General features: G+C 49.9%; 1 protein-coding gene across 4 annotated transcripts in view; it reads right to left on the bottom strand.

Moving 5' to 3' along the window:
* Positions 1-13,477, bottom strand: part of TMEM62 (transmembrane protein 62) — a 66,334-nt gene that overhangs the window by 27,033 nt on the left and 25,824 nt on the right. For 3 of the 4 annotated variants that reach the window (XM_044272005.1, XM_044272006.1, XM_044272003.1), the window contains one exon: positions 10,758-12,221. In XM_044272005.1, coding sequence (XP_044127940.1) covers positions 11,895-12,221 — 327 coding nt within the window. In that variant the 3' untranslated portion in view covers positions 10,758-11,894. Of the gene's footprint in view, positions 1-10,757; positions 12,222-13,477 lie in introns of those variants that run through there. The other variant, XM_044272004.1, reaches the window with a different exon arrangement.

Below are 13,477 nucleotides of genomic sequence, written 5' to 3'. Positions count from 1 at the left end.
TGGTGCATTTAGTATTTCTCCCGACACCAATTCATTAAAGGAGTTCTCCAGGAATTATGGAAATTTAAATACTTAAATATTACTTTATGATATTCACAGAATGAGTCACAGTATAAGACGATATCACCGGGTCCCATCGACCTAAACATAACAAAACCTACAAAAAAAATATAAAGACCCTAAAATCCATATTTATTCAATTCCTTTAAAAAAAATCATCATCAAACACAGATCTCTGATTTAGAGTCTCAGCAACCGTTGAGAAAGGGAGGGTATAATAGAGGGGTACCCTTTTCCAAGAAGCAAGGCAAGAAGTGGCGAAAATGGGGAAGGGAGGTAGGCAATACACAGGGGACAAAATATCAGGGTGCATCCTCTTCTTCCGCACCCACTGTACCTTTACCAACTATGGGACAGGAACAAAGGGGGCGAGAATCAGGTACCGATGACAACTTACAGGTGATAAAGTTAGAAATTAGGGAAAATGACGTTTCAGACCTAGAAATCTTTATGGAACTCTGGGAAGAGGGTTCACGGAACCCGGGGGAAGGCCCTTGATCAGATTTGTGTTTAAGAATTACTAAGATGCTGCCTCCATTTAAAGCCTCATTCACACATCAGTGTTCGGTCAGTGATTTCCATCAGTTATTTTGAGCCAAAACCAGGTGCGGCGCTAAACACAGAACAGGTGCAGATCTTTCCCTTATACCTTATGTCTGTGGAGCCTCCACTCCTGGTTTTGGCTCACAATCACTGATCAAACACTGACGCGTGAATGAGACTTAATTATGAATATATTGATATTTTCCAACGAATGGTGACCTCTGACCTTGAACAACTCAGGGCCAGACGATCACATCTGCAGAATTTATCTGTAAACGGGCATGTTTCGTTGCGGGGCTTGTAAAGCGTGCCACTATGTATCGGCATTCAAAACCATCACATGCTCTGCAACGAACCGTGTTTTTGCCATACGTGACTTCATTAATTGCAAGAGTAAAGGAGTGGTTTACATTTGTCAGGGTCCTTGTGGGACTATGTGGGAGAAACAATCAGGGAGTTGAGAAGAAGGATATGTAAACATATCAATGACATCCACAAAAAGAATATCTCCCCGTAGCTAGCCATGTAATTGAAAAGCATGCAGGCGATCGCCGAGTTCTCAAATTCTCGGTATTGGAAGTAATCCCCCCCTATCACCAAGAAAGGGGGACCAGTCCGTGATTGGGCTGAATGAGACACTGACGTTTAGCTGCTTTATTTAATTCTTGTTTCTTTTTAGTGTCTATGCTCTAGCTTTCAGTAATGGGCAGTTGGGAACCAGCCGGCAATGCGAGAAGCTCCCAAGATTATGTATTACAAGGGCACTTATTATGCCGTGTAGTTTATCCGTTTTCAGTCCTCGTTGGAACTTCGCGATATCTGTAGGGCCCTGCAAGTAGGTTAGGTGTAAATAATGGTGTGGACAGAGCGAGCGCCTTTTTTTGTCCACTTGAGATGTGAGATACGGTGGTAGATTGCGCTATCCAAACGCGGGCAAAGAAACTCTAATCTGTCTTTATTAGTGTATTACTGTACAGCAGCGGCGGCATGAAGCGCACGGCGTCATAGCAACCAATTACGCCGTGCGCTCCTGCTCTGAACAGGAATCCAGCCCGGCATACCACGGACCGCTCTCAGCCGCGGAACACGGCCGTGTGCATTCGGCCTTAAGGAGAGGATTCGTTGAATGTGAACCTGGGGTGACTATTTGGGGCCGTGGGGTATAAAATAGTGGATATCTACATGTTTGGTTCCTTTTCTCCACTTTTCCCCCCACCTTTCTTTAAAAAAAATGTCTCCCTTTGGTTGGTGATCAGGTCTAGTTTAGATCCTGCACCTTCTATCCTCCTTCAGTACGCCCCTGAACATCACTCTGCCCCCCTCTCTTTGAAGGCGGTGTGTGCGCTACATATATCTGTGGCTGCGCTCCACTTATCCTCCTATACGCCCGCGAGTAGCGCTCCGCACCCCAGCTGTGGAAGCAGCGTCTGCATTTCACCTACTTGCAGCGCTGCGCTCCACCGGCGTGTCAGGAACATTTGCGTTCCATGTACCAGGAAATGGGCGGGGCTACGCGGCGGTGCGTTCCACCGGCTGGAAATGGCCTTTTCGGCGGGCGGAAGGACCATTGGACACCGCTATTTAAACCCAGTAGTGGTTGTCCCATGTCTCTGCAGCATCAGTCACCTTTGGAGATCAAGATACTGCCATGGGGGATCATCACATGTGAGTAGAGTATTATTTTAATGCCACAGCCCAAGTTTATCTGCTTTTTGACAGTATGTACGGTAATTTTCTATCTTAGGTGGAACCATTTTATCTGGATCACCTAAAACCCCATGTGATGTGTGTGTGTCCCAAAATCGTACATCTATGTAACCAGTCTCTTCATTTTTTCTTTTTCTTTCATCAACACTTATTATCTTTATTATTTTCTATTGTGACTTTGGCTGTTATATTCCACTTATATGGACCCCCTGAGGAACCCGAGTTGGGGGAAACGCGTTTGGGTAAAAAGAAGGGAATAACTTGTACAATTAGGGCCTATCAGGGTGAGATAGGATAGGCACGAGGACGGAGAGGCTCCACCATCAGGAGTTGTCTCCAGGCTGAGGATTTAGATAGGGTCTCGGTAGGGAAAAGTAACCCACTGGGAAACCCTTGATTCTCCCTAACCCCACCTTGTCCTATATCATCCCTAGTTTTCTCTATATATATATATATCTACATATACACACATACACATTATATATCTTTTTTTCATTATATACCTACCTATTGATTAGGGCTGCAATAATTATTAAGAGTGTGACCTTTGTTTAAAGGAATTGAATAAATATGGATTTTAGGATCTTTATTTTTTTATAGGTTTTGTTATGTTTACTTTATGATGATAAATATATTCCCAAATACCTTTCATTAGTTATAATGGTTCGGTTTGTTTAGGGAGCAATCATTAGGAGAAATAAAATGGCCGCCATCCGATAAGTACACACAAAACCCGTCCTAATCACACAGGAGGACAAGATACTTCACAACACTGAGGTAAAGAGCTGCCTCATCCTCCTCTGTGCTCTGCTTGTCAGGGATTATGATCCTAAATACAGATAATAGGATCTTCAGCTGAATCACCTGTATTCAGGATCATAATGCCCGACAAGCAGAGAGGAGGACGAGGCAGCTCTTTATCTCAGTCTTTTGAAGTAACTTGTTCTGCTGTGTTATTAGGACAGGTTCTGTGTGCACTAATAGGACGGCGGCCATTTTTTTTTCTTATAGTGGAGGAGCTGTGTAGTTTGGGTGCCAAACACCAACAACGCAGTCACACCACAACAGCTGATCAGCTAGTAATGGCCTATCCTCAGGATAGGCCATCACTCAGTAAAGGCTGGACAACCCCTTTAAATATAGCAGCCTATAGAAGGATCTTCAAATGCCGATTAAATTGTACATTATAAAAAAAAAAATAAAGATCATCTTATATCAAATCACCTTATACAAGATTACTATTTTCTGTTCTCTTCGTTTTAGTACGGTGCAAATTTTGTCCCAATTTCCCTTTTGATAGGTCAGAGATGTATACACTGTTTTACTGTTAAATCACTTAAAGGATGGATAACCCTTTTAAATATAGCAGCCTATAGAACAATCTTCAAATGCCCATTAAGTTATAAATAATACAAACAGTAAATCACCTTATATAAGATTATACTTTCTTCTCCACATACAATTTTCTGTTCCCCTTGTTTTGGTTTGTTGCAGATTTTCTCCCAATACCGTTATTAGATTATATCAATAGGTCACTGAATTATTGTTAAAGGGAATGTATCATATATTAACGGTAATTTTAGTTTCATTGCATTAAAGGACATATATTAGTTTAAATGCTGCTATTCATTTTAGATTTTTAAAAACGTTACCAGTGCAGCCATATTGGAGACACGCACTTCCTTCCTGTACTATCTACATACACACTGCTGCAAGACGTGCACGCATTTTGGCAGCTGTAATGAATGGGCGTCAATTGTAAGACATATGTTAGTAGACTCCAGTCTCCAGAAAAGCGATTGCACAGAGCCTCCTATCCAAGAGACAGGGTAGATGGATGCGAGGCCTCATGCGCACAACATATAACAATAAGGGTCCATTCACACATCCGTATGTGTTTTGGGGATCCACTGATCTACAAAACACGGACACTGGCAATCTGCGTTCCGCATTTTGGGGACCGCACATCGCCGGCACTATAATAGAATATGCCTCATCTTGTCCGCAATTGCGGACAAGAAAAGGGCATGTTCTATTTTTTATTTTTTTTTCGGGACCGGAATTGCGGACCCGGAAGTACGGATCCGCATTTCTTCGTGCAGCCCCATAGAAATGAATGGGTCCGCATTTCCGTTCCGCAAAATACGGAACAGAATTGCGGACGTGTGAATAGACCCTTCCATTTGTAAAGCGCTTTCCTCCCATAGGACTCAAAGGGCATAGATATGTCTCAGATCCATACAGGGTTGCAGGCTGAACTGTGTTACAGAGGAAATAGTCAGGTGTTCATAAATGTCAGACTAAACAGGTGGCTTTTCAGTTTGGACTTAAATGCTTCCAGGGATGAAGATGTCCTAATTGGGTGTGGCAGGGGTTCCAAAGTGTAGGGGCGGCATGACAGAAGGCTCTGTCTCCAAAGGTTTTGAGGTGGACTCTGGGGGTGATCAAGTTATTAGATCCTTTTGATCTAAGATTGTGGGAGGGGGGGGGGGGTGATGCAGTTGCAAAAAAGGAGATTTTTGTATAACTTACCAGTTAAATCTCTTTCTCGCTCTTCCTTGGGGGACACAGACCTTGGGTATAGCTCAGCTCCCTAGGAGGCGTGACACTAAGTAAAACTGTTAAGCCCCTCCTCCATCAGCTATACCCTCAGCCTGGAGATAGAGGCTACCAGTTGCGTGTCCAAGTAGTGAAAGGATAACAACCAATAACGGAAACAACCAGCCAGCAACCCAACGGGGCGCCAGACCATAACCCTGTAACAAAACACAGAAGGGTGGGTGCTGTGTCCCCCAAGGAAGAGCGAGAAAGAGATTTAACTGGTAAGTTATACAAAAATCTCCTTTTCTCGCCCATTTTCCTTGGGGGACACAGACCTTGGGACGTTCAAGAGCAGTCCAAGAAGGGAGGGACCACAAACCCAAGGCGGACCACCACCGGAGCATCAGGAAACCGCTGCCTGCAAAACCAGGCGGCCCAAAGCAGCATCCGCTGATGCATGCGTATGCACTCTATAGAACCTTGTGAAAGTGTGCAGAGAGGACCAAGTGGCTGCTTTGCACAACTGTTCAGCCGAGGCCCGATGCCTCTGCGCCCAGGAAGCTCCGACTGCTCTGGTGGAATGAGCAGTGACGCTGAAAGGCGGAGCTCTACCCTTGGCTCGATAAGCCTCAGACACCGCCAGTTTAATGAAACGGGCAATAGCCACCTTGGAGACCGCCAAACCCTTGCGCGAACCCTCCGGAACCACAAACAGGGAGTCCGTGCGCCGAAAGGATCCGGTGACCTCCAGATAAATCTTCAACGCCCTGACCACATCCAGACGGTGCAGTTCCCGTTCTCTGGGGTGGGAAGGAGAGGGACAGAGCGACGGAAGGACGATGTCCTCATTGATGTGAAAGGCGGAGACCACCTTTGGCAGGAAGGACGGGACAGGCCGAAGCACAACCTTATCCTGGTGGAAGATCAGGAAAGGTTCGGAGCAAGAAAGAGCCGCTAACTCCGACACCCGTCGGAGAGATGTGATGGCCACAAGAAAAATGACCTTGCAGGACAGAAGGCGAAGGGAGACCTCCCGTAAAGGCTCGAAGGGGGCTGATTGGAGCGCCGAGAGCACCACATTCAGGTCCCAGGATGGAACTGGAGGGCGGTACGGCGGAACAGAGTGAGCCACCCCTTGTAAGAAGGTCTTAATTGGCCCCAGAGGGGCCAGGGAAATGCTCCGGGACTCACAGAACCCCAGATAGGACCTCCAAACCCGATAGTAGATCCTAGAGGACACGGGCTTACGAGCACGGATCATGGTGCGGACTACGTCCGCGGAGAAACCCCGTCGCGTTAAGACGGCGGTCTCAATAGCCACGCCGTCAAACGTAGCGAGCCTAAATGCTCGTGGAAGATCGGTCCCTGAGAGAGAAGGTCTTCCCTGGAGGGCAGTGGCCACGGTGCGTCTGCCAACAGCAACATTAGGTCGGCGTACCAAGACCGGCGGGGCCAATCCGGGGCGATCAGAATCGCGGGAACGCCCTCTGCCGCGATCCTCCGAAGAACCCGTGGCAGGAGGGGGAAAGGAGGAAAGACGTACAGAAGGGAGAATTCGCGCCACGGAAGGACGAGCGCGTCGGCGCCGTACGCCTTCGGGTCCCGTGCCCTGGCCAGGTATCGGGGGACCTTGTGGTTGAATTTGGAAGCCATGAGGTCCACGTCGGGGCGACCCCAGCGAAGACAAAGGGCTTCGAACACCTCTGGGTGCAGGGACCATTCTCCCGGGTCGATGGTGGACCGGCTCAGGAAATCCGCCGCCCAGTTGTCCACCCCCGGGATGTAAATTGCGGATAAGGCCGGCACATGCGCCTCCGCCCAGAGGAGAATGAGGGTCACCTCTTGCATCGCTGCAGCGCTGCGAGTGCCTCCCTGATGGTTTATGTATGCCACAGCCGTGGCATTGTCCGATTGGATCCGAACAGGGTGGCCCCTCAGTAGATGGGTCCAGTGTCTGAGGGACAGAAGAATCGCCCTCAGTTCCAGAATATTGATTGGAAGTCTGGACTCCGATAGAGACCAAACGCCCTGGACGGACCGGGGAGGGAAAACCCCCCCCCACCCCCGTAAGCTGGCATCGGTGGTAATCACCAGCCAGTTCAGTGGGAGGAAGGACCTCCCCCGTAGAGGGATATGCAACCACCAGCTGAGGGAAGCCCGAGCCAGGGGAGGCAGAAGAAAGGTCCTGTCCAGACTCCTCGGTGATTTGTCCCAGGCCGACAGAATTGCCCTCTGAAAGGTGCGGGATCGGAATTGTGCGAACGGCACCGCTTCGAAACAGGCAACCATCTTCCCCAACAACCGCATGCTGGATCTGAGGGAAGGGCGGTGATGACGGAGGAGACCGCGAACAGACCCGCAAAGGGCCAGACGCTTGTCCGACGGGAGGCGGACCTCCGCCAACTCCGTATCCAGGAGCATCCCCAGGAAGATCAGCCGTCTGGAGGGGGTAAGAGAAGACTTGGGGTGGTTGATGATCCAACCGAACCGCGTCAGGGTCTCCAGAGTGAGTCCCACACTGCCGGATGCCTGAGAGAAGGAGGGTGCCTTGACCAAGATGTCGTCCAAGTAAGGGAGAAGAAAAACACTTCTTGAACGCAGAAGGGCCAAGACAGGGGCCAGGACCTTGGTGAATACTCGAGGAGCCGTCGCCAGACCAAAGGGAAGGGCGACGAATTGGAAGTGATCGTCCCCCACCGCGAAGCGCAGGAAGCGGTGATGACATGGAGCAACCGGAACGTGGAGGTATGCATCCTGAACGTCGATTGAGGCCATGAAATCCCCTCTTTCCAGGGAGGCCACTGCGGACCTGAGAGACTCCATCCGGAATCTCTGCAGTCGGAGAAAACGGTTCAGGCGCTTTAGGTCCAAGATCGGTCGCACTGAGCCTTCCTTCTTGGGAACCACAAAGAGGTTCGAGTAGAACCCCCTGAACCTTTCCGTCGGAGGCACGGGGGCGACGACACCCTTGTCCATTAGAGAGCGAATGGCCGTGAAGAAGGCGGCCGCTCGTACGGGATCCCGCGGAGGACGGGACCGGAAAAAACGGTCTGGCGGAATGGACGCAAATTCGATCTTGTATCCGCAAGATACAATCTCGAGCGCCCATGCGTCTGAGATGTGGGCCCGCCATACGTTCCTGAACAGTAGAAGGCGGCCCCCCACCCGGGTGGGTGGGGGCGCACCTTCAGGCAGAGGGCTGCTGGCCTGAGGGAGCCCGTGTGGGCTGGGGCTTGCGCCAGGTAGATTGCGTCCGAAAAAAACGGCTTCTTGCGTCTATCCTGGGCTGGGCCAGAGGAAGAAGAACCGGCCGCGGGTCTAGACCCGGTGGGCTTGCGAAAGGACCGAAAACGGGACGAACCAGCGCGACCGCGGGGGGCGCCCCTCGGCCTGGACTGGGGGAGGTGAGTACTCTTCCCACCCGTGGCCTCAGATATAAGTTCGTCCAGACGGGTTCCGAACAAGCGGGAACCCGAGAACGGTAGGCCAGCCAAAGAGCGTTTGGAAGCGGCGTCCGCCGCCCAAACCTTCAGCCAGAGTTCCCTCCTGACAGAAACTGCCAGGGCAGAGGAACGGGCAATGAGGGCACCCGCATCAAGAGAGGCCTCACAGACAAATTTTCCGGCCTGGACAATTAGTTGGGCTAAGGAACGGAGGTCCTGTAGAGGGACGTCCGACCCTAACTCCCGTTCCAGTTGCAAACCCCATTCAGAGACCGCTTTACCAGCCCAGGCGGAGGCAAAGACCGGTCTAAGGGCCGAACCAGAGGCAGTAAATATGGCCTTGGAGAGGGATTCCGTACGACGGTCCTCAGCAGACTGGAGGGAAGATCCGTCTTGTACAGGAATAGTAGTGCTTTTGGACAGGCGAGCCACGGGAGGATCAACCTTAGGCGGGGACGTCCACGTGGTCACAGAATCCGCTGGAAAGGGATAACAAATGTCCAGCTTTTTGGGTGTAACAAAGCGGACGTTAGGCCGGGTCCAAGCCTTGGACACCACAGAAGAAAAATCTGCGTGGATGGGAAAGACCTTGGAGGCCTGTCTGGGGCGAAGAAAGGACACGCCGGCCTGTTCAGAGTTGGGGGGGTCATCGTGTATGTGAAAGGTATCACGGATGCTAGTGATAAGATGCCCCACCGCGGACGCCAATTTGGACGGAAGCTCTGAGTCCATGTCCACGTCCGAATCCGCCAGTTCTCCCTCAGAAAGCGTATCCCTTTGAGAGGATAGACTTGACTGAGCTCGCACGCATGGCGGAGAGAGCGAAGCATCTGGAGAAGATGTGCGCTCAACCCTTGAACGTTTCTGAATATGCCGGGCCCTGGAAGATTCGCTGGGAGGCAGGGAATCAGTGGGGGCGGCAGAAACGGTAGTCCCAGCGGGTGCGACAGGGATTGTGGCAGCCTGCGGGAGAGGCGGTCTATCCACGAGACGGCCCACTACGTGTGTAAGGCTTTCCACCGCCTGAGACAGAGACCTAGCCCAGTCAGGGGGTTCAGAGGCACCGGGGGGCGCAGCGGGAAGCGGGCCCTGCACCGGGGCCTGACATGCAAGGCAATGCGGCTCAGATTGCCCCCGCGGAAAAAGTTCCTTACAGGCGGTACAGGCATGGTACCAGGGTTTGGGGGGCACCCGTGGGATCTGACATGCTGAAAAAGTGGTCGTACCCCAATACAGAGACCACAAGGGATATAGCAGCTATGACCAGGAGGGGTAGGAGAGGGTTAACTGTCCTACCAGTGCCTCAGAAGAACGTCAGGAGTAGAGAGGATCAGCAGCAGCTGCAGCAGCAGCAGCAGGGAGCAGCAAACAGCAGAGAGCCTGCAGATAGCGCCCACAGAAGCCGAGCGATACACCAGGTGCTCAGAGTCCCCCACGTGTCCCAGCTTCCTGTCTAGGAGTGAGGAAACGCGGGAAGAATTCAGCAGAAGCGCGGGGAACAAGCTCCGCCCCCTCCAGCGCTTGAAATGTCTCCTGTGAAGGAGAACCTAACTCCGCCCCCAAAATGGCGCGCGCGCGCGTAAGCCACGCCCCCTGCTGCCGAAAAACCTCGCAGGGCTAAGAAGAAGCAGGGTGCCATGAAATAAAGGGCCCTCAGGCCCCAAGAGTGCGGCGATTATTCCCAGGTGGGTGACCTTCTGCCACCATTGTCCCCTGCCCCGCCGATGCCGATATGGTCATGTCGGGCATAAGCCCCGCCCCCCGTTCGGAACGGAGCGGGCGGCGGCGGGAGGGAGAGAGGGAGAGATCAGCCGTCTCGAAGAGTAGCCTGAAAATGGGGGAAAACGGCGTGGGGGTGCAGGATACACGGAGGAGAGCTGGGGAGGGTCTGCTGGAGCGCTCAGAATGAGCGACCACGGGTGCCCCCCTTCAAACCCAGAGGGGTACATGCTTGCCGATAGGGACAGGGTATGGGCTGGAAAAGCCATCTCACCTGTCTTCACCCTCAGTTCCTTCCAGCAGGGTCGCCCCTTCAGCTACTGGCACCGCAGTGGCAGGAAGCTGGGAGAGGGGCTTTGCGTGCGGGCGACCCCCTAGCTGGCGGGATGTAGGGGAGCCATTGCTGCCCAGATCCTCCTATTGCTTCTGTGGGGGAGGCAGCAGTGCAGATAAGTTGGCACTGGCGCAGCTCACCCCGGGAGAGCAGAGAGGCCCAATGCGTCTCTGGTATCTCTAGGAAAAAACAAAAATAAAATAAATTTACAACAAGGAGAAAACAGCCCTGCAGTAGCAGGGAGTGTCTTGCCTCCTTGGACACTAAGCTAAAACTGGTAGCCTCTATCTCCAGGCTGAGGGTATAGCTGATGGAGGAGGGGCTTAACAGTTTTACTTAGTGTCACGCCTCCTAGGGAGCTGAGCTATACCCAAGGTCTGTGTCCCCCAAGGAAAATGGGCGAGAAAGTCCTTCAGGTATCCAGGGCCTTGCAAAATGTGGATCTGCAAAATACGGAGGCCGTCCATGTTGCATCTGTTTTTCTGCTGACCCGTTGAGTTCAATGGAGCCTTGGTCCGCAGCCAAGTACAAGACATGTTCTATGTCCTTGCAGAACGGACATACGGATGCAGAAAAGATAGAACGTCCTATTCTTGCCCAGTTACCGTAATTGGTTCCCCCCCCAAAAAAAAACAGATGCAACCTGGACCTCATCAGAATTTTGTGAATCTGCGTTAGATATATTCGTGTGCATGAGGCCTTATTGCTATCTTGTGTCATCTAGGCAGAAGTATAATAGAACTGTGATTCAAGGGGACCTAAAAGAAAAATAATACAGCAGGCATTGTCTATATAGAGAAGGGTTGGTGCTCGCCCAGATGGGAGCCAAGTCCAAATAGCTCCTCAAATAGTCCAAAATAAAACAAAGGTGAACAACGTGCTTGCATTAATCCATAGTCTGCAATCTAGTAGATGATTCTACTGGATTGCCGACTATGGATTAAAGCTAGCACTTAAAAAAAAAAAAAAATTGAACTTTAGGGTGCTTCCATTTTGGATTAAAGAGGACCTGTCAGTAATTACTAAACCGGACAAGTCAGCACAGCTGACAGATACTGTTTAAATTATTCTCTGCCGACTCTGTCCCAGTCTGTGAGGCAAAGCTGACAAGAGAGCTGCAAAAAGCAGGACATGTCTGCTTATTGTGTGTCCTCCGGTGGCCAGTGTAATATTTTTAAGGTTTACTTTTCAAATAAAAAGTTTTAATAAAAACCTGATTTAATAAAAGATGTCATTATATGATACATTCCCTTTAAAATATTACCTTGTGTTATTTCTTGGACAGTTGAAAGTGTGCATTGTGCATCTGAATACGTTTTTCTCCTTCTGCTATTTGACACCTTCCAGTCTGCTCTGACCGACTGAATCCAATCTGACAGTTGATGTACTTGATGCATGTGAAGAAAAATATCCAGCAAATAAAAACTAGTGGAAGTAGTAAACTGTCCCGGTACAACTTGGTGTGCGTGCTGTGTGTTGTTTCAGGTTATAGTATTCGAATGCACCACACAACAACCCACCTGTTATAGGCGTCAGGTGAGCTTGGATCAAGTACTTTGGCAATTCTTTAGCTCAACTGTGTATGATCTCAGTTCGGCAGAGTTGTATACCCATACTCTCCTACCCAACACCAGCGTGGCTACCACCAGCCACAGCTTCATTGGGGAAAGGAAGGCCGCCAAGGTGCCATAGGTTAACATCAAGAAGAAGACTGAGTAGGTCTGCCATGCCAGCAAAAGAAAGATGAAGAGGTGTATGGGAATGCAGACAATCTTCCTACTATTCTTCAGGTGGGAGAAGAAACCAAAGCCTCTACACCGCAGCAGCAGACACCAGCAGAGATACATAGTCATGGGAATATTAAAGAAAACCATCTGCAAAGAATTAACACATAAAAGCAAAATAAATTATAGAGTAGCTATAACTGTTATTTTATGGCTCACTTTAGTGGTGGTAGGGGTTATCATATAATAATATACACTCACCTAAAGAATTATTAGGAACACCATACTAATACGGTGTTGGACCCCATTTTTGCCTGCAGAACTGCCTTAATTCTACGTGGCATTGATTCAACAAGGTGCTGATAGCATTCTTTAGAAATGTTGGCCCATATTGATAGGATAGCATCTTGCAGTTGATGGAGATTTGAGGGATGCACATCCAGGGCACGAAGCTCCCGTTCCACCACATCCCAAAGATGCTCTATTGCGTTGAGATCTGGTGACTGTGGGGGCCATTTTAGTACAGTGAACTCATTGTCGTGTTCAAGAAACCAATTTGAAATGATTTGAGCTTTGTGACATGGTGCATTATCCTGCTGGAAGTAGCCATCAGAGGATGGGTACACGGTGGTCATGAAGGGATGGACATGGTCAGAAACAATGCTCAGGTAGCCCGTGGCATTTAAACGATGGCCAATTGGCACTAAGGGGCCTAAAGTGTGCCCAGAAAACATCCCCCACACCATTACACCACCACCACCAGCCTGCACAGTGGTAACAAGGCATGATGGATACATGTTCTCATTCTGTTTACGCCAAATTCGGACTTTACCATTTGAATGTCTCAACAGAAATCGAGACTCATCAGACCAGGCAACATTTTTCCAGTCTTCAACGGTCCAATTTTGGTGAGCTTGTGCAAATTGTAGCCTCTTTTTCCTATTTGTAGTGGAGATGAGTGGTACCCGGTGGGGTCTTCTGCTGTTGTAGCCCACCTTTCTTTCCCATTCTGACATTCAGTTTGGAGTTCAGGAGATTGTCTTGACCAGGACCACAACCCTACATGCATTGAAGCAACTGCCATGTGATTGGTTGACTAGATAATCGCATTAATGAGAAATAGAACAGGTGTTCCTAATAATTCTTTAGGCGAGTGTATATTACCCAACCACAGAATAGATCAGTGTTTCCCAACTAGTGTGCCTCCAGCTGTTGCAAAACTACAACTCCCAGCATGCCTGGACAGCCTTTGGCTGTGCGGGCATGCTGGGAGTTGTAGTTTTGCAACAGCTAGAGGCACACTGGTTGGGAAACACTGGAATAGATGATACATAGGACCTCCAGCAATCCAGTGAACGAGGAGTCCACCAAGGTCCCTGTAAGAATGGAGCGGTAGTGCACATGTC

The sequence above is a fragment of the Bufo gargarizans genome, chromosome 11 (genome assembly GCF_014858855.1).
Source record: "Bufo gargarizans isolate SCDJY-AF-19 chromosome 11, ASM1485885v1, whole genome shotgun sequence".
NCBI lineage: Eukaryota > Metazoa > Chordata > Amphibia > Anura > Bufonidae > Bufo > Bufo gargarizans.
This window is presented reverse-complemented; position numbering and strand designations above follow the sequence as displayed.